We start from the raw sequence: 22,007 nt of genomic DNA, 5'->3' as shown, positions 1-22,007 counted from the left end.
GGTCTCTGTGGTCAGTGCATACTGCAAACCCATTCCCTGTCTTGTAGCTTCATAATAATCACGAAGTTCCTCTGAGAGCCATACAAATGAAGCTTCCGCAATCTGACAAACTAAACCCAAATGCAGTCTGACAGTTAGGAAGTGTACTATGGTTTTTTTCTGTAGCCCTTGGTGTCACGGGCATAAAACCAAGTGTGTGACATGTAGACAAGGTGAGTCATGCTATGGTATTGGCTCCTGAGGGTTAGCAGAAGCAGCACAAGTAATGCCTAAGAATTAAGCAGCAGTGGGGGGAGAGGAGTGGGCATTAGAGCTGTGAACTTCTGTGGATCCGGAGCTTTTCCAAACTACCTGCAAGGCAGCCAATATGGGGGATGCTGGGTGAATGAGCTAGAATTAGATAATATAATGTGTGTGGAGCCCTTTAGCTCTTCAGAGAAATGCTGTCTAAACACATAGTGTTCGCATCAAAGATAATGATACAGTACTCTATTTATAGTGCTCTGCTACCCACCTGCCAGCTCTTTCCCAGGGAGGTGGTACAGATGAATGGGCAAGATCTGGGGGATGTGCTTTGAAATTCTTGATTAAAGGCCCTCCAGGCAGATGTAAAACTTTAAAGGATTATATTATTGTCACTGTCGTTATGTTTTCCTTTATCACCCCGGAGTGTTGCCGCCTTCCATTTCAGGTGAACAACCCTGCCTCACTGTCACATGCCCTAATGCCATCAGAAAGGCAGCATCCCACAGATGTGCTGTATAAATAAACATGTTTTTAACTGAGAATCCAGAGGCATTCTGGGCTTGCTCCTGTCAGCTGGCTGTTGCCTCTCGGTGAACCCAGGCTCTCCCAAGCTCATTTTATTTGCACCACTAGGACAAGAATATGCAAGTGTCTCGCTTGCAATGAATATTGACTGCAAACCTTTGGGCCCTGAATAGGGATGAGAGGTGGCAATTGGAGGAAGGGCAGATGTGTTATGTAAGGGAAATAGACTCTTTCCACTCAGTCTGGCCAACAAAGTAAGGAAGTGCAGCTCAGAAGAAGTAGTTGAAGTGAGGGCAGGGTGGGGAAGGAGCTTGAGAAATTGCCACTGATTGGGACTACAAAATCAGATTTTTGCATCTCTGAGGGCACAAGAGCAGCCAGGATCAGGCTAGAAGGCAGTAAATTCAAATGCTGCTCCCACCCACTTGACCTCTAGTGGAGAACTCAGCCTTCAAGGTTGAGGAGCCTTTTGTAGAACAAACTGGTACCATTGCTCTTCCACACTAACTCCCATGGAGATCAGACAGTACCCTCGAAGGCCCTTCTTTAACCAATGTGATGAAAATGTGCAAATAAACTGCCTTTGCGCCCACCCTCAAGCTCCCACCCTAGGAAAGAACAAAGAGCAATGCTGGGTAGTAGGGAAGGTCACCCTCGGAAAGGCATGCACCTAATGCGGGGGTGAAGGGGTGGGCAGCAGACGCAGGAGAAAGATAATCCCCACTTCCAAACAGACTTCCTAAAGACAAGCCAAGGTCAATATGCAGCAACAGGAAAAGGAGGAATGACATTGAGGAAATGCAAGCCCTCCTCTCCAGGCACACTCCTTTGTAATTCTTCCTTAGTCTCAGCTCTGGAGTTCAGAAATTTCCCTTCCTGGTTCCAAACCAGCACTTATCAAACTCCAAACTACCTCACTCTCTTCTCATTCTATCCTGGGAACGAGGGAAAGAATAATGCTTTTATTGGTTACTCTAGTTATAACTTAAACAACAGACTATTGTCAAAGTAAGCGACGTTTGTGACTGCTTATTTTTTAATGTTTACGTATTTTATCAAGATATAATTGACTAGTAACATATTTCAGGTATATAACATGATTTGATATACATATGTATTGTGAAGTGATCAGCACAGTGAGTCTAGTTAAAGTCCATCACTACACATACTTAAAATTTTTTTCTTGTGATGAAACTTTTAAGATATACTTGCTTAGCATCTTCCAAATATACAATACAGTGTTATCAACTGTGGTTGCCATGCCGTACACTACATCCTAGGACTTATTTGGAGGTTTGTACCTTTTGACCCCCTTCACTCGTTTTGGCCATTCCCTACCCCTTGCCTCTGGCAGCCATCAGTCTGTTCTTTGTCTCTATGAGAGTTTTTCCCCCCAATATAATGAGGTCATATGGTATTTGTCTTTCTCTGTATAACTCCTTGTTTTTTTTTTTTAAGTATATTTTATTGATTATGTTGTTACAGTAGTTCCAATTTTTTCCCCTTTACTCTCCTTCACCCAGTATCTCCCTCCCCCAGCATCCCCCCCCAAGTCCATACCCATGGTTCGTAAAAAATAACTATCCCTCCCTCTCAGATATTAAGACCCTTTGTAATCTTGTAAAGGACAATGGGCGAAGGTCTCAAGCTCCTCTAGCTGCTTCAAGCTGGACATGGTCGTCGTCCTACCTACCCTTGGGTCCAGAAATCCCTAATAACAGTGGGGGTGTGGAGGGGAGGGTGGCCTTCCCACATGGGGAAGGATTGTGCAGACTCCAGGTCAGTTGGCTGTCTCCGGACAACGGCGTGCTTGGTTTAGCAGGCTGGCATCCTTGTTGTGTTCTGGGGGCAACAGATTTGGCAAAAAGGGTTAAAAAGCATCATTCAATCCATAACTACTAGGTGGCAAAAGGCAGAGATTAATTTTTCAATGTTCCACATTAGGAGAAAAAAAAAAAAAGGGCTTCTTTGGAGGAAGGTGTGCTAGGCACATCTCTCCTGTCCAAAACCCTTTTGCCCATTTTATTTAGTTTGGGCTGAGGGAAATAGTTTATGTTTCCCCCCTATAACTCCTTGTTTTATCCCAGTTACTATGCTATGAGTTTTACTTACATTGTCTCATTTAATCCTCTCAAAGCCCTGTGAGATATGTTTAATTATTGCACCTATCTTTAGATAAGGAAACTGAGGCTCATGGGGATTAAATAATTTGCCAAGAGTCCTAGAGCTCTTTAAGTACCGAAGCCGGATATCCCTGACCACTGGGCCTGTGCTCTGAACCACTAAATGATGGAGCAGAGAATTATTAGTATGGCATCAGACACCAGAAATAGCAATGGAGAACATGCTTACCTGGAGCCATAACTGAATGACTGAAGTGACAGCAGAGCCGGGTTCCAGCCAAGGTGACTCCTGTCTGCATGTTTTGAAGGCCAAAGGAGCTCAGATTTGCTTGGGAAAGGACGGGGGAGCAATTAAAGTGGTCTTTTGTAAGAGTGGCCCAATAATAGTGCTCTGAAGAGCATGGGTAAGAATGGAATGGCAAGACCAGCCCAGGTCTGACAGACAGCACACAGCCAGCGCAGTCACACGTTAAGTGTTAAGTTAGGCTCTGCCTGGGTCAGATTCTGGCTCTACCACTTATTTATTCATTTATTCATTTATTGAACAAACACATATTATTGGGTGCTGCCTATACACCAAGAGACTGCTCACGGGCTGGGAAAAGAGAAGTCCTGGTTTCTGCTCTCAGGGAGCCTCTGTCCTGGTCACCCGACAAAGATAAACAGATACACAGGATAAAACCAAACAGAGTGACTGATGGAGAGTAGCTGGAGAGTCAGCCAATCAGATTGGATGGACAGGAAGTAACAAGGACCCGAAGAAAAGACTGTGTGGAGGAGGGCAGTTCCAGACTGAGGAGACAGCTAGTGCAAAGGCCCTGAAGCAGGGATAAGGCTGGTGAAACAGAGAGCAGGCAGGTACGGTTGGGGCAGAGGGAATGGAGGGAGAGTGGTAGGGGAGCCAGGGCAGGCGGAGCTGCGTCCGGCAGGCTTGCTCGGGTTCTCAGAGTGGGTCTGGACCATCAGTGTCCCCTGAGGACTTGTTTGAAATGCAAGCCCTCAGGCCCCATCCAGATCTCTAGACTCAGGAACTCTGGGGAGCGGCCCAGCGTTCCATGGTTTATCAAGCCTTCTTGATGCCTGTGAGTAACCTAAAGTTTCAGAACTCCTGGGCTAGATTATACAGCTTTACTTTTATTCTGAGTGCAATGGAAATCTACTACAGGGTTAAGTCGGGGACTGGTATGTTATCATTTTCTTTAAAAAATATTGGACTTCAGCTGCTGAGAGGGGAATGGACTATAATAGGGCCAAAGAAATGGAAGCAGGGAACCAGATGAGGTGGTTGCTGCAGGGGTTCTGGCCAGAGTGAAGCTAGGGCCACAGAGAAATGGCTGCAGTCTGTCCAGAGCATAGTTCAAGGGCAATATCCTCAGAGAAGACATTCCACTTTCCCCATCTTCTTCACCCTATTGTCTGAAAAAGAGAGCTATCTGCCCGTTGAAAAAGGGAGAATGCCCCCTCTGGCGAGGGGGTGGGAGCAATGATAAAGGGATGGACTCTAAAAGGCTGAGAAAGTTGGCTGGCTTCTGGAAAGGGTTAAGGGGTCTGCTCCAAAGGGTGAAATAGAAGCCCTGCTTACATCACACACACACACACACACATACACACGCGTGGGCACACACACACGCGTGGGCACACACACACGCACATGCACACAAGACACATACACACACAGGGGTACATAAATACACAGAGAAACACACGGACACATACATATATATACACAGATACACAGGGACACAGATACAGAATTCAGTATGATCTGCAGTTTCTGAAAATGAAGGTTTTGGTTTTTTGCTCCTATCTTGACTCACAAAAATCCTGAGAAAGAAATAAGGCTCCTTGTCCTCCCTTGTGTGGGCTCAGAGAGGGGAAAGGGTAGAGAAGGCAACAGGGAAGGAGCAGCAGCAGAACTCGGACTCTGGCCTTCTGCCTTCAAGTCTCCCGTCCTCTCCGTTATACCACAAGCGCCTAATGACACTACGGCAGTTTAGGATTAGGGCGCCGTGAGTCAGGCAGCTGTAGGCTTGGGTCCTGTCTTTATGTAAAATTTTGACATCTTGTTCATCCTGGATTTTGTGCAGTTTTTAAAAATAATACATTTTAAAATATTGCATGGAAGTGGTATCTGTCTTGGTTACTGAGTTGTTTGGTTGCCCTCACCTTTTGCACATGTGCCTCCCTTGCCTCACCCTGGTCCTGGCCCCGTTGACGATCAGAAGAACTTCAGACCTTTAAACACGAAGAAAATAGAATTGCCATCCCCCTCACCTTTGTGAAAATCTCAGCTTCTGCTTTTAGACTCTATTCCCCAGGAAGTTTGCCTTCTGGGTTCTTGCCAAGCTTACCAACTTCTGTGGAGCCATCAGTGAACTAGACTCACATTAGAGCAGAGGACATAGCGCTTAGCACTCTTGCTATTCCCTGGGATCTCAAAAAAAAAAGTATCCACCAGAAATATGGGCTTTGTAAGTGCTCAAGTGGACAGGGAATTAAGGTGGAAGGCAGGAGCATTGACTGTGTTTGACTCAGGTCCTTAGGAGCCAGCTCTTCTCTCTTTCTAATTATCAGAAGATTTTTTTCTCGTACCTGAAGTAAACTTCTCTCCTTTCTGCTTGGATCAAAATCATCCTTAAAAAATGGGATCCCCAGCAGAGAGAGAAAGCAAGCCAGAGAGACCCAAAATCTCCAACTCTATGATTCAGATAACCAGCCATTTATTCTCTTCAGTGCTGGGAGCAGACACACTGTTAAATAAAATGATTTTATAGATTATTCTCACTGCCTTTCCAAGAAGGAGATTCATCAACATCATGCACAGAAACTACTATTCCCAGACCATTGGTGGTTTTTTAAAATTTCCCCTCATGACTTAGAAGAGGGAGAGAATCAGAGCTGTGAGTCACCCTCCCTTTTCCCCACCAACTCCGTTGGGATGAACAGGGCAAACTTGGGGCTCAAATAGACCTGTAAGTAACCGAGTCACGTGTAGAGCTGAAACCTGCACAGGCTCGTGCTATGGGGATTGGAAGTTTAATTCCCCTTTGAAAATAACTAGGCAGGGCCTCTTCAGAGCCTGCTTTCATGAAAGCCAGATTTTCCCTTTAACATATGTATAGTGGTATGTTCCCAACCCTCACCCCACCCTTTCACACCCCCACTCACATGCACACACATTCAATCAGGAATATGTAGCAATCCCAGCCATAGGGCAGCAAAGGGGAAGAGAAATCTTAATTGTGGCTTAAAGAGATGAGAGCACTCTTGTACTAGCAGGAAAATTATACTTCAACAATAGATGAGCATGTTAATTTTTCTGTGTGTAAGTTGATTCCCTTCATGGAGATACTTGATTTCCTAACACTTACCATTACTCACTACCTCATGGCAATCACACATAAGCAAACTAAGGGGAGGGGCAAAAGGGATGCTTTCTGTACATGTTCACACCACTATATTATAAGTTTCATGATCGCAGGAATATGCTTCTGATAAACAAGTGGGTGTGTGGGTGGGAGGGAGGATGGATGGATGGATGGATGATGGACATTACATAGAGCTTCTAGTTCCTGGGATGAAGGGTTTAGTCTTTATCCTCTATGAAAGGGTAGAGAGGATACAAATTTGTGATTTAAAATCTTTTCTACTTGGTAGAGCTGTCCTGTATGACAGTCTTCAAAAGGAAGGATGCCTACTTCAGAAGACTGCCTTTCTTAAAAATTGAAAATGTCATTACTTGGCCCTGACCTTTGGGAAACAGAGTGAGTGGCCTCTTTGGAGATTTTGACACCACTTTGCCTCTAACCACATCCTGAAGTATAGGTCCATAGTCACACAGTCATCTCAGATGCTTCTGTCCATTTAGCCAAAGGTAAAGAGCTCTCCAGGCATTGGGAAAGGGGAAATTTAGGAAAGCAAAGAGTTGATTATGAGCTACAGTGCTCAGTTATGAGCCCAGACATTCCAGAATGGAAAGAATCAGTGTCAAGTTCTCAAACACATGGGTGTGCACCCATGGATGGGCCCAGCACTCAGATCTTATTTGTTAATGGAGACAAAATGTTCTTACATTTTGCCTAGGGGAAGCCACATCCTTGTGGGTTTTCTTTGATCAGTTCAACTAGTCTTAGGTATGCAGAAGCTGCAAGCAGCAGAGAATTCACCCAAAGAGTCTGGAATAGATGGCAAAGGAGCAAGGGTCCTCCCTACATACTCACATACCCTTCCCTCCTACTTTGTACCTCCCTGCCTGCTCATCCTCCCACCCACTTGACCCCCACCCCACACCCTTTTTGCAGGAAGTTCTTCAACAAAGTCCATCTCTCTGCCTTAGCCTGTCCCATATTACTGTTGGTTCAGGCATGTATGTGGATAGTGACTCGGGCAAGAGTCTGCTAAGCAGGTGTGCTGCTTACAGTGGTGCAAGTTGTACCCTGTATAAAGCCCCCTGCGTGGAGGCTAAACCCCGCCAGTGCGCTCTGTGCCTAGCCCTGCACTCTAACATTTTGCTATGCAAGTCAGAAGAAGGCATCTTGGATATACACCAAGTGGTGTATGTCTAGGGCTGTGACTTTTGTCAGCCTTGCACAAAGATGTCATATAGCCTAGCAGTGGCCCTGCCATCAGGACAAAGTATTCTGATTACAAGATAGATACCACAAGCAGTTCCAAGAGATCACCTGGCTGAGTTCCTGACTCCATAAAGTAAATAAGCCTCCCGTGTTAGTTGGCGATTGCTCTGTAACAAATTGTCATAAGCTTAGAGGCAGAGCACAATACCCACTTATTATCTCACAGTCTAGCTCAGACATCCAGGCAGGGTGTGGCTGGGTTCTCTGAGCAAGGCTGGAATCAAGACATCGGCCAGCTAGACTCTTAGCCTCTTATCCGGGAGCTCTGAGGAAGTGTTGGATTTGGAGCTCATTAAGGTTATTGGCAGAATCCTATCTCTTGCGGCTTTCGGTCTGAGGGGCCCTGTTTTTTGCAGTCCATCATCCAAGGACAGCTCTGTTTGTAGGGGCTACCTACACTCCTGCTCACGTGACACGTCCATCTTCAAACTAGAGATAGCGTGTTGATTCCTTATGCTTTGAAGAGACTGATGCATGAATCCCTCGGGCTCCTACCTTTCAGCTGGAGAAGGCTCTGCTTTTAAGGGTCTCTGTGACTAGATCAGGCCTCTGGTTCCTCATCTATAAGATGGGGATTAAAAATAGCACCTACCTCATTGGTTATGATGAAGATTAAATGAGACAACACATGCAGAGAGAATAGCACCCTGCCTGGCATGTTCCCACCTCACAGGTTTGTTGTAAGGATTAAATTAATACTGGTAAAATTCCTGAATAGAATGGTGCCTGGCACAAAGCAAGCCCTACATAAATATTAGTACATTCATTTAAAACATGGCTTTTAGGCCCTTTATCACCCTGGTCGTTCTGCTCTGGGGCACTCCAGTGTCCCCCTGAAAATGTAGTGTCAGAATAGACCTAATTATTGCAGCCTTTGGTTGAAATGATACACGTTGATTCTAGCACCACTTTCTCTGACTGGCAACAGCATTGGAGCGGCTGCCTCCTTTTCCCTAAGTTTTTAATAGAGTCAGAGAGACTTCTCCAAGGAGTCTTGGGCCCTGGACCAGCAGCATGGGCCAACTCTGGGGGCTTGTTAGAAATGCAGAATCTCAGGCCCCAAGCCAGACTTGCTGAATCAGAATCCTTGTAACAAGATCCCCAAGGGATACACACTCATACTAAAGTTTGAGAAGCGCTATTTTCGGGACCCTATTTTTGAGAGAAGATAAATTGAAGCATCCTAAGCCTTCTCATGAGGCAAGGAACCTTTCCCCCAGCCATTGGTGTAGGGGCAGGAGAGTATCAGTGACGGGCTGTCAGGATACAGTGGGCAGTGGGAGGGGCTTTTCTGTCCTGGTTCAGAGCCAAGAACCTCCTAGGGAAAGAGATGGGAGCCGCTGGTGCCCAACTGGGAAGATAAAGACTCAAAAAAACAACCCAAAGCAGAGATGTGAGGCTGCTGAAAGCTCCCACAGAAAGGCTCAAAGCTTTGCAAGCCGCTGTGTTCTTCGGCCCCAGGTCAAGGAAGCCTTATGAGCCTCAGCCGGCCAGGAGCAGCCACTGTAAATTTAGAAATGATGAAAAGGAGCCCTTCTTGATATGGTGAAGAGCTATTTAATAGGAATCAGGAAGGAAGAGGTCACCAAGTCAGAGATTATTTAGAGATTCTTTCTAGAAAGGGAAGGTCAAAGGGTTAGGAAGCCACCTACTCACACCGCAGTGCAGCAGCTCATCCACTTATTGTCTGCCTGTGCTGCCTGAATTTAAATGGAAGGATGCTGTGGTCTCTCGTTGTGGCTACAGCTTGGCAATGGCACCCAGAGTTTGCCCACTTGCTTGAATTCAGTTAGCTATAGGAGTAATAGGAGACATATGCTAAAATCCCAGCTCTGCTGCTCACTAGCTGTGTGCCTCAGAGCAAGTTACTTAACTTCCCTGAGCACCTGTTGTCTCAGCTTTAAATAAGCATGAAATAAGGAAATTCTCATGGTGCTGAATATAATGTAAATGCATGTGTTGTCTTACATCCCTGGGTTGCACAAAGGGAAATTCACAGGGTTTTCCTCCAGTGTGGTATTCACTCATCCGTTCAACAAATAAATACTGCTTCCTCCCCCTTTCACCCTAGAGGAGCTCAGTGATTGAAGAGCAGCTTTTTCTCTTTGAAGTACCCTGAGGACCAGAGGCCTGATTTGGAATTGGGTGTCTTCAATGCAGAGGAATGTTCTGAGAGGCCAGCCAGGCAGCTCAGCAATGCATTTTCTAATCCCTTTGGGGTTGTCGGTGGGAGGTCCCCTGGGAGCATCTTTCCCAAGCAGCACAGCTGGGTCTTAGCTGGAAAGGCTGCATGCTTTGACACCTCCCTCAGCAGGAGGCTCAGGGGAGAAGCAGGGGCAGTCCCTGGAACCTCAGAGAGCATTCGTGGATCAAGCAGTGGCTGCTCGGGAAAGCTGACCCCGTGATCATTTAGTAAGTGCCATTGGGGATGAAAGAAGGACTTGGGAACAGGAGAGACATAGGGTTCAAATACCACAGCCTAAACCCATGAGTTAGATCCCAGCTTGTTGCTGGAGAGCTCTTCCGTAGACTGGACACATGAAGTAGGCAAATAAGCTAAGGGCATAATTCAATGATATTGGGATTCTGATCTCTTTGTTGCATTGAGAGTCCTTAGGCATTCCATCAAAATAGCCTTCAACAGATATATATATATATATATATATATATATATATATATATATATATATAGTCCCTAATGAGTTATATTTTTACTACAGAAAGGCAAAGTAGATTGATTTCATGAAGCCTCAAGTGTATCAAAAATTTACAATTGGTCAGTCACTTAGCAAGCCATTACTGAGAGATGGCCTCCTCTGTACCAAGCACTAAGACTACAGAGGGAAATTGGAAACAAGTTTCCTGTCCTCGTGTTGCTCACAGTCTAATGTGTCCAGACAGACTATGAACAAGTAAGTTAATAAACTAATAAGCTAACTTCAGGCTGTGATTAGTGCCCTAAAGGGAATGAGCAGACAGAACATGATGGAAAGTGACCCATGGTGGAGAGGTGGAATGGTGTGGAGGAAAATGATCTAAGGTGACAATGTGGCCATGTAAGGCCTCTCCAAGGAGGTGATATATAATAGATGTGGAGACTCAAAGGGTGAGGATAAACAGACCCGGACACCAAGAACAGCAAGGATGATGCCCTGATTGGGAAAGGACTTGATTGGAAGAACAGAAAGACCCAGGGGACAATGTTAGCAATGAAGTCAGTGAGGTCAACAGCACTTGTAGCATACAAGATCTTATAGGCCGTGTAAGGATTTTATTGGGTTGGCCAAAAATTCCATTTTGTTTTTTTCCATAAAATAAAAGACACATCTTTCATATTCACCAATAACATTATTGATTTGGATATTTTGAGTAGGTCGGCTGTCTCCCACATGGCATAACATTGATTGTTCTCAATTAATGTTTTGATTTGAACACAATGAATTTCAACTGGTCTACCGGACTGTGGAGCATTGTCCAGCGAGAAATGTCCAGCACAAAACTTTACAAACCACTTTTGACACATTTGATCAGTCACAGCACCTTCTCCATACACTGCACAAATCTTTTTTTCTTGTTTGTTTCAGTTGCATTGTTACCTTTCTTGAAATAATAATTCATAATATGCTGAAAATGTGAATTTTCTTCCGCCTTCAATATTAAAATGGCTACACAAAAATTCATCGATTTTGATGTTTTTTAATGCACACTGATATGACAGCTGTCACAATACAATCTAAAAAGATTGTTTTGAATGAAGTTAAAGACAACTAAGCACTACTATAGCCATCTTACAGAAAAATAAAACCCAAATGAACTTTTTGGCCAATCCAATATATTTATCCAATTATAGAGGGTATGATTGGGCCTGGCTTGAATTTTTAATAGATAGCCTTGGTTGTTATGCAGGAAAGTGATTGCAGGTAGAGGGCAAAGGTGGGAGCAGGAAAATCTCTTAGGAGGCTATTGCGAAGTCTAAGGGAGAATTAACAGTATTTTGACCCAGGTCTTGATAGCAGAGGGAAAGATGGTGGTAAATTACATGGATTAGGATTGGAGGTGGGCGCAGGGGAGGAGGAGGGATGAGGGACAAGAAAGAATCAAGGGTGATTCCAGGTTTGGGGCTTGAGAAGTTTTTAAAAATAATTTTATTTATTTTATTTTTAGAGGGGAAGGGAGGGAGAGAGAGAAGGAGAAAAATATCGGTGTGAAAGAGAAACATACCTGCAACTTTTGCCGGGGCCTGAGCCATTTGATGAGGAAGGTGCCGTTGACTGAAATGGGGAAGGATAAGTTTGGAAAGAGAACTCAAGACCTGGCCGGTGACTCTGACTAAATTTAACTGTTCTTGCGCCTCATTTTTGGCTGGAGCAGAGCTGAGAGCTCTCTCAGTCTTTATGAGCTGTGAGGGATTTCTCTAGGCTGCAGGCAAGGTGACACCTTCCATTCAAACAGGTGTGCTGACTTCCCCATGAATGATCTCAGTGAGAGAATCTCACTCCTGCCTCCTCCACGCCTGACACCCTCCCACAAGCGGTTCCCGCCAGCAAACCCAAATTTCTCTTGCTACTACTTAATGTTTGTCCTCATTTCCCTGTCTTCAGCTAAGCCTTTGGTGGCTTCCCTTATTCTGTTTATCTGGTCACTAAACAGCACAAGAAGCACAAGTCAGCCTATAATTTATGACATGTGATCAAACCCTGGCTGGTTTGGCTCAGTGGATTGAGCGTCGGCCTGCGAGCTAAGTGTCGCTGGTTCGATCTTCCAGTCAGGGCACATCAGAGAAGGAAAACTCTGACTCCAAAAACCCTCCGCTGCCTTGCGGCATACCTCTTCAGGGGAAAGGCTAAGGGAGTAAACCCCGACAGAAAATCCGGAGCCGGAGTCCCTAAGGCGGTTTGATGTTGTAGTCAACACCGGCAACTCCTGCGGCGCACCTGAAGCCAAGCTGTATTGACTCCGTCTTTCCCTTGGACCCTTCAGCTGCGAAGAGAGGGGGGGGTCTGCTGCATGGGCAACAGCAGACCCTCCATATCACCCTGCCCAGGCTCTGTAGCTTCAGCTTCACTGGAGAGGACACTCCAGCGTCATCGCAAGATGTTGATTTAACACGGGAGGAGACAGATACCGTGTCACTCCCGAGTTGGACTGCACAGCCATTCTCGGCGGTGCAGATAGACTCTTAAGAAGCTACACCATCGTCTCTCGAGACGGACGGCTGCCAACGACGACGACGATCCATCCAGCCCGGAGCTCGTTGCTGCTGCCTAAGGCACAAGGCCAGATTTGGGGAGATTATGAGACTGGTCTCCAGGCTTCCTCTCCTTACATTCCAAGCCCCTCAGAACACTTGGGATCTAGCATACTATTTTATCCAATTCTTTCTTGACCTGCCTTCTATTTCCAGCCTATACCATATCTTGGGTCACCAGTTCTATTTATTAACTTCTCCTTAGTTTTTGACTTCATGACTGGAAATGATGATTCCCTTATATATTACTCTCCTGCCACTAACCAGGTCATACTGCTCTCAGTAACAATGGTTGGTATTTATTAAACAGTCATTAGGGAACATGCACCCTGTCAAGCACTTCTCATGCATGATCTTTTTAAAGAACACTGTGAAGTAGGTACTAGTATTCCACTTCAAAAATGAGACTTGGAGAGCTTTAGCAAGTTGCCCAAGGTCACTCAGCTAATGAGAGGTGCAGGCCAGATTGGACCCCAGGCATCAGTCACCATTACCAATGCCACTGACTCTGGAGGAAGGAAAGCCAAGTGTGGCCTTTTGGAGGTAGAGCACACATCTTTCTGTGGTGGCTAGCCTGGTGTTTCTGTGACTGGGGTGGGTGTGGCCAGTGATGAGAGTATAGAGTCTTTGTTTCAGAAGCACTGGGCACTGGGGGCCAGGGTGTGTTAGTTACTGCTATTGCATTCACTTCAGTAGCCCTCGACCCACACCTGCTTCTATAGAATCGAGAGTGTGGACAAAGGAAGCTCCGTAGACAGCCAGCTTTAACAGTAATTTGTAAAAGCTCAGGAGAGCAGAGAGGTTGTCCCTAGTCAGAGTGTCTAGATAGTCCTACTTTATAACAAAGAATAATGGGAGGAGCTGAAGACCTCAGCCTCCTGAACAAAGGCCAGCTCTCTGAGTCTGAAAGGGGGTGTGCCCATGGGCAGCTAAACAGAGCTTCTTTGTGGGTCCCTCCTCTCTCACTGCTTAGGGAGAGACTAAGCTCCATGCCTACCCCTGTTGAGCAACATGTCTTACCCCCTGAGATAAGCCTAAACGTCTGGACTGGGATCTAGTCCTGAAGTGCCCCCATCATTAAACAAAGGTTGGAAGAGCTAGTGCAGATCCGTCTTGGTTTTTAAAGCTTCCAGTAATATTTTAGAAAAAGAAGGAATGCAAAACAGGGTTACCGAAATTGGTTTATATTTTTCAATGTTTAAATGAACAAAATAACATCTTTTAATATAAAAACAATATAGTTGTGCTAGTCACAATATCACTGTAGGATTTAAAGACTAATGACAATCCAGAGTGCCCTGGAGCTAATGGGATCTGTTCAGTGCATCCCTGTGACTGCAAACATCCATGTGGAGAGAGCCTCGGTGGGTTTTGAGGCCCCTTGTGAGTTACCAGAATGTGCAACTTGATCCAAATGGCCCTCCTAGCCTGTCTGTGATGGTCACTATCCCAAAGAAAGGGAGAAGTTCAACTGTTTCCAGGCAAGACTACCAAAGGCCAACTCCCCTTTCCTGCCCCCTTTCCTATAAAATAAAGCTTTCAGCTCAACATCAGCTGATTTTAAAAGCCAAAAATAAAATTTTTTTTAATTTTTAAAATTCTCTCTTGTCCCAAAAGCAAGAGGGATATGGAAGCAAACATTATGGGAAGAACTAAATGCCTGAGCCATTATATATATATATATGTGTCGCTGGTTCGATCTTCCAGTCAGGGCACATCAGAGAAGGAAAACTCTGATTCCAAAAAACCTCTGCTGCCTTGCGGCATACCTCTTCAGGGGAAAGGCTAAGGGAGTAAACCCCGACAGAAAATCCGGAGCCGGAGTCCCTAAGGCGGTTTGACGTTGTAGTCAACACCGGCAACTCCTGCGGCGCACCTGAAGCCAAGCTGTATTGACTCCGTCTTTCCTTTGGACCCTTCAGCTGCGAAGAGAGGGGGGTCTGCTGCATGGGCAACAGCAGACCCTCCATATCACCCTGCCCAGGCTCTGTAGCTTCAGCTTCACTGGAGAGGACACTCCAGCGTCATCGCAAGATGTCGATTCAACACGGGAGGAGACAGATACCGTGTCACTCCCGAGTTGGACTGCACAGCCATTCTCGGCGGTGCAGATAGACTCTTAAGAGGCTACACCATCGTCTCTCGAGACGGACGGCTGCCGACGACGACGACGATATATATATATGTGTATATATATATATATATATACATATATATATATAACACTTCATTTCTCTTGAACTGCCCTGGGGTGGTGTAAGCATTATTAAATCTGTTTGTGTACCAGATAAAGCATTTGTTCAAGGTCACATAGCAAATTCAGGATCAGAACCCAGAACCTCTGACTGTAAAGCCCATGCTTTTTCCAGCCCTCAAGTTGGTCATGCCATGAAGCCACACGAAGCCCAGGAGAAGCCCAGTGAGGCTGGAAGGGGGCTGAGGCAGTGCCTCTCCTTCAGGCCCCTGTGCTGTTGGGACCAACTTTGACCTTTCTTTCTGAACCTTTTCACTATTTCCTTCTCTTCCTGTCTCTTCTCCTGGCTGGCTTGCCCCTTCTTCCCTGCCACTCTACTCCTTGCTTATAATACTTATTTTTCCATCCACAGCAAAACAATTTACATCAAGGTAATTGATGATGAAGCATATGAGAAAAACAAGAATTACTTCATTGAGATCATGGGTCCCCGCATGGTGGATATGAGTTTTCAGAAAGGTGTAGTACCCTGTCCTCCACACTAACATTGACATGCTTCTCTCCTCTTCTGTTTCTTCCTTTCTCCAACCTGTTTTTCTCCTTCTCCTCCCCTTTCTTCTGCCTCTCTAGTTCACTTTCCCTTGTTTTCTTTCATGTTCTCTCTTTTCCTCTTTCCCTTTCCTCTCTTTGCTCCCAGCTGTGTCCTAACATCTGCCAGCCTGTCACATGGTATCTGTAAGAGGGATGCTCAAGAGCCAATGGTAATTTTTGTAAGATGGGGAAATGGATATGGGGAAAAACAGAGAGAGAGAGAGAGAGAGAGAGAGAGAGAGAGAGAGAGAGAGAGAGCCAGCCAGCCACAGCCCTGAGAGGATCATATAAGAGACTTTCTGTTTCTTCTGAATGGCTTAATATACAGGAAAGGAAAAGGCCAGGCAGCATAGTCCCAGGCAGGAGGGCAGCCTTCGTAGACCCGCCCAGGCTCTCAGCACAGATTTCCATGGGACAACTATTATCAGGGCTAAGCTTTTAGTCCCTGGGCATTGAGAATCAATGTACTTAGATTTGGGTTCTGTTTGTGGTTCATCCCGTTCCCCAAAGCAGGCCTTAGGAGCCATCTTATCTGTCATATTCCTGCTATCTAGGTGTTTCTCTCCCTGACCTTGATTGAGCTGAAAGTACAGGTTTGAATTTCAGGTCTAGGTCAAAGACTTACTCTGTTTTCCCTGTGAGGAGGGTCTTGATATGAAGGCAGAGGGTTATAATAGTGGGAAATAAGATTCTGACTTGAGTGGAAGCTTCTTCAAGAAGTCGCAGGACTTCTCAGAGTAGATGAAGCTTTTGTCTTTAACTTAAATGATGCCACATACCCCATATACCCTCTAACAGGCAAGTCAGACAGTCCTCTTCTTGACTGATGAACTATGGAGTGGGGAGCTGCCAAGTATTTGAGACAACATTCCTTCCCTGGCAGAGCTGTCAATCATATGCCTCAAGACCATGCCCATGGTTGCAGAGCAGCCTGTTCCCATCCCACAGCAGAGTCCCTGCAGTGGGAAAACAGGCCAGCTCACATCTTGTAGACAGCCCCAGGGTCTGAGATCTAGAGAGAAATTCCCAGAAAATGCTTCTTGATGATCGGTGAGCTTTGTCTTTTTTGGACACTGAGCAAGGTGTCCAAGAAAGTGCTAGGAAGGTGACAAAAAAATGTACTCATAGAATACACACACACACACACACACACACACACACACACACCAGCAAGTCCTGTGCCTAACAAACCAATTCAAGTCATCCCACAACTTCATACATAGCAAAGATGATCCTTTCTTTAGAATGGCATAGGAATAATATTAGAGGCTTTAATTAGACATTTTAGGCTATTGTTTGGTAACATTTCTTTGCCCGTTAGAAAGCATTTAGGTTCCAGGCCAGATAGAGAGAGAGAGAAGGAGAGAGAGAGAGAGAGGTCAGGGCTCACTATTGGGACCCACAAACCCCACTGTGACTCCATGAAGGACCAGGAGAAGCCACACAGGGAGATCCAGGCCCACATGGCAACTTCTCCAGTTGACGATAGACCTGAGCCAGCCTCATGCCGTCTTCGGAGGGGAGCGATTTTCAAGAAAACTTGTATTCCCTCGTGATTTGTTTTTAAAAGACAATGCTTTGTTGAGATATCCAGAAATGAACAGAAACCTCCATCACCTTGTCTCTTGGACCCTTGAAAATCAGCACTGAAGGAAATCAGCCTTGGGACATGTTACCATGATATGATAGAAGTCCAAAGGTGATTTACAATTTGATGATTTACATCATTTTCTTCACACTTTCCCAGAAGTGCATCAGCTGTAAATATTAAAGGAGTCCTATATCATGCAGTGATTAAAACATACTATTTTAGTTTCCACTGTGGAAGCCCTGTGAGATAAAGAATGAGATAATAGAATTCCACCTTCCTTGCTTTCTCTCTCTCTCTCATTTCCCTTCCTTATAGATACTTTCCTTTTAAAATTTTCTTTATGAGGCTCACATAAGCAGTGGGTGGGTATAGACAAAAGGGAAACAAGTCCCTAGCTAGGCGCTGTTGACATATTTCCTGTTGTAGAAGGGGCCTGGGTCATTCCCAATGGGCCAGTAGTTTAACTGCTGCCCAAAGAAATGCCACTGTTACCATGTGACACCCAGTGGAATGTGCTGCCCAGCTCACGTCCTACTAACCATCAGCAGGATTTAAAATGACTCCTCCCCAGCATCAACCCCTTCTCCCTTCTCATTCCCTCACCATTCTCTTGGATCCCTTCCTTGGCCCACTTTTCTTTGCTTCCTGGCTCCCTTTCCCTCTCACCCATAAGGACAAGTGTGATCAAGGAGACAAGAAAAGCTAAGACCATTTTTTAAGTACAAGAACAATACAATCCACTGTAGTCCTGTCAAAGCTACCATGACGGGACTGGGCTGCATGTGCCAAGAGTGATGGGGGATGATTTTAAAGGCTGTGTTCCAAGTGACCATCCAGTTTGCTGACCCAGTCGACACACACTCTCTCTCTTGTTGTCCCTACAGGAAAACCATAAGGGTTAAGATAGTAGATGAGGAGGAATACGAAAGGCAAGAGAATTTCTTCATTGCCCTTGGTGAACCGAAATGGATGGAACGTGGAATATCAGGTGTGAGATTCTTTAAAAAAAAAAAAAAAAAATCAATGAAACAACAAAAAGAAAAAAAAATTAAGCAAACTGAAAAGCAACAACAAAAAGCAACTATATTTTTCTCCCTATTTTTTGTCCCTTTTCCTCCTTTCTCCTTTTGACCAACCAATTTTTTGTTATATTCTTTTCCCTCCTGTATTCTCGCTCTCACTCTGTTTCGGTATCATCTCTGCCTTCTCAGCCTTAGCTTATTTCCAAGTCCTCCTTTTCCACCTTTTGGGCAGCACTGCAGCCTCAACTCCTCATTACCCTCATGAGTTACTTTGGCCTTGTGCTCCAGTGATCTGATTACCACTGTCCCCTGCACTCTTCCCTACAGCGCCCCCGCCCCCCCCCACCCCCCACACACAATAACCTGCAAATGTGGAAACTCCTTGGTGGGTGGGGAGGAGAAGAAAAAGAAAGGAATGTGATGCAGTGCATGCTGGTGCCCTTATCCTGCCTTCTTCCCCTCCCACCCCTCCCCCTCTAGGCTGGAATGAATGGGGGAGGGTCTGATGGGGGCTGGGGCCCATGTTGCAAATGATGCTTTGACCGTTTTCTGCTGCATTCCCCACCCTCCATTGAGTGCTTGGCAGGTTACTCACTTGCAGATTGCCCCATAGGTCCCTCTGCCCTTCATGGAGGTAAGTGTTTTTTGTGGCTATTTCACAGTTGGGTAGACCGTGGCCTGAAAATGTATGCCATTTGTCAGAAGCCGCAGCTTCTGAGAGCTCTTTGAGAGAGAGAGCTGGCTTCTGAGGTTGTCTTGTAATCTGCAATCCTGAACTATTCTTCCTCCCCTTGGCTTCCCACCCCATCCCATTCTACCTCTGTTCCTAGTCCAAGGTAGGCTTCTTTATTCAGGCTACTTTAGGATAATATGGTCTTCAAAGCAGAAAATTGAGAGTCTGCAAAGGGAAGGAAGTAGTTCCAGGTATGGAAATCGCCCTAGCCAGAGCACGCTGGAGAAGGACTGGTATTGGGCAGGCACGGAATATTGACTTTTCCAATTGGAGAAGCCACTCTAAATAGCATAGTTGGTGCTGACCTTGAGAAATAGGTGCTGGTTCACAGAAAGCTGCCTTTACTTCATATCTGCAAATGATCATATCACTCAGATCCCAAGATAACCCTTATCCCACACCTGAGAAGTGCCCTCATCACCTTTCCTCTGGACATGCATCTTGGAATACCTAAGGAATTGATTATGCTGTGACCAAGGGAGATGTAAAGAAAGATTTCATCCCTTGAAGAAAATTATTGGAAGCCACTACTTTGTATGTGTTGGAGAAATATATGTGGGAACAAGTAAGAGTGACCTTGGGGAATAGCAAGAGGAGGGCATTCACACTCCCCTTCGGGGGACATAGGTTGCTGGGAGCCTCATGGACGATTAAACAGACCCACCTGTTTGTCAAAAGTGTGATTATTCTGCAATTACTTTATCATCACATGATGAAGAGCATCCTAAAGCCTTTTACCCAAGGGCAGATCTAAGTGATTTGGCAGCTCTACCCCCAAAGGCTCACTGACAGGTCTTCTCAGACCAATATGATTGGTTAGTTCTCAGTATCTTCTGTGGACTCACTCTTCGGACCTGACCACTTCTACGCCCACACTGGTTTGGACATTCCTGCTGTTCTAGAAGCAGAAGCCTTCTCCATCTCCTATTACTCCTCTCTCCTTGGCCACCCAGTACAATGCTGCCATGAGCCTGACTGCCAAAGAGCACTGGAAGAAAGAAAAAAAAAAATCTGGTTTCATTGGTTCCTAGAATGTATTCCTGGCAATCCTCTGGTTTCTGCCACTGAGAATATTCTCAGAAATTGTCTCAACACTTGCTCTACGTCATTCCCACCTTTCTTGTGCACTTTCTCCACATCCTCACCATGGGTTGGATGCAGCAGACATGTAAGATCATTGTACACTAGCCTCATCAATTTTCAAGTCCCAAGTACTCAGGTGCAAATTAAAGCAGCAAAGGGACCATGCAGGACAGCTGGAAAGAAGGCAGCAGCTCTGGGCAAGAAGAATAGGTTGGAAGTCTGTCTGTGACTTTATTCCACCAGTAAAGAGGCTCTTCTTTTCTGCTCTCCCCCCCACCCCCAATCCCCAACCAGTCACCTACCAGCAGCAAGACAGAGAGTGACCTAAGATAAACCTGGGTCAAATGCAATCACCTCTGGATACTCCCCTTTTGAGGACCCCTTTTTGCTACACTGGAGAGGTCAGCAGAGCCCTGTTGGAGCCTACTCCTGGGGGAGAGCAAAGTGGGGGAGAGCATGGGTAAGAACACAGGATTTCATCAGGTCATCCGTGTGATGTGCCCCAGTTCTCTCCAGTGACCAAGATGCCAAGATGAAAGGTACCAATAGGAAATGTGTTTGTTTCTTGGTATCCTGTCCTATTGTCTATAGGGTTAATTTTTGGTTTCTTCAGTTCTTCCCATATTTTGGTATCAGACCAAAGGGTGAAGAGGTCATAAAGCTTGATTGTCTAGTCTCAGAATCAAATGAAAACCCATCCTGATTTCTAGAATTCCCTGCTGTTCTTGGAGTGAGAAACAGTACGGTGGAAATTGCTTTTCATTATCACTGCCACATGGGAGAGTCTCTCAGGCATTCACAACAGCATAGTCTCTGCATGGTCAAAATGGCAATTGCATTCTCAAAAATATATAAATAGATAGATAGATAGACAGATAAAGGCCTGGATTTGAAAGAGGAGATTCTCTTCTTGGCAAACAAAACAGATTTTAGAGGTGAGATTAAAAGTGTTGGACAAGCTGGGGGAGGGACAAAGGGAGGATGACTAGGAAACACAGTCGTCCCAGAGTCCAGTAGAAGTGGACTTCTGAAAGCTACACTGAGCAGCATAGGCAAGGCTGTGAGGCCTGAGCCTGGATACTGAAAGTCACAGGTGGGAAAGGAAGCACTCTCCCCCAAGAATGGGGCCTGTTTGTTCCTCCTCTTAACTGCATTCATGGGTTCACCCCGACAAGCTGCCTGGATGCCTCCAGGTACTCACAGAGCTCCGTTGGTTCCTGCTTGTCCCTGAGGTGTCTGAGCATGGAGAGGTGACTCTCACCTGACCCTGGGGATCAATGTAAGTGAAAGTTCAGCTCCAGCCTCTCTCGGCAGTGGTAGCTGGAAAAACACCTGGGAGGTATTATTTCTCTCAGAGTTGGTCTAGATGAAACTCACTGGCCCATCTTTAATGGCTAGGTGGAAAGTCTCAGATTCGTGTAGAGAATGACCAGAGAATGGTGAAATTCCAGCTGACTCTAAGCTTTCTTGCTGTGCTAGAGATGATCTTGGTGTTGGGAGGTACGTCTGAGTGAAAAACAGAGTAACAGAGGCGTTTTGGAAGAGTTGCCCCTTGTCTGGCCTACCTGGGTATGCTGATGTGTTTGGGTCTCTGGTCTCTGCTGGAAGTGGGGCTAAGAAGGGCTCTTCCATGCAGATCAATAGAAGGAGCAGAGTGAACAACCTTTCTTGCTATCTGTCTCTCTATCTATCTTATCATAGTTAGGAGATCCATGGATCCATTACCTCTTGGAATTCCATATGGGAGAAACCAGAAAAAGTCTATTGTTGTTCTCCCTGCTTTTATACCATAGACATTCTGGATCCACATGTGTCTTCAGGGACTGTGAATATGAAATGATAGATTACAGGTCCGAGTGTATTCTTAGAGATTTTTAGAAGAAATAGTTCACAGATATCCTCCCTCCCACCCCTTCCTCAGCAATCTGTCAGTCACCAGCTACACCTGGAGTATGTGGCAGGGTATCCCCAGACTTTCATTGAGCAAGAGCCAGGAAGTAAAGGGCTGTGTTAAAAC

General features: G+C 45.6%; 1 protein-coding gene across 7 annotated transcripts in view; it reads left to right on the top strand.

The window, feature by feature from the left end:
• Positions 1-22,007, top strand: part of SLC8A3 (solute carrier family 8 member A3) — a 125,046-nt gene that overhangs the window by 90,786 nt on the left and 12,253 nt on the right. For 4 of the 7 annotated variants that reach the window (XM_090271067.1, XM_090271066.1, XM_090271064.1 and 1 more), the window contains exon 3: positions 18,037-18,140. In XM_090271067.1, coding sequence (XP_090127193.1) covers positions 18,037-18,140 — 104 coding nt within the window. Of the gene's footprint in view, positions 1-15,382; positions 15,490-18,036; positions 18,141-22,007 lie in introns of all 7 variants that reach the window. The other 3 variants (XM_090271065.1, XM_090271063.1, XM_090271061.1) reach the window with 1 other exon arrangement.

This window comes from Furipterus horrens, unplaced genomic scaffold, assembly GCF_987537825.1.
Source record: "Furipterus horrens unplaced genomic scaffold, mFurHor1.1.pri manual_scaffold_3, whole genome shotgun sequence".
Classification (NCBI taxonomy): Eukaryota; Metazoa; Chordata; class Mammalia; order Chiroptera; family Furipteridae; genus Furipterus; species Furipterus horrens.
The sequence above is the reverse complement of the archived record's forward strand: the minus strand, read 5'-3'. Positions and strand labels throughout refer to the sequence as shown.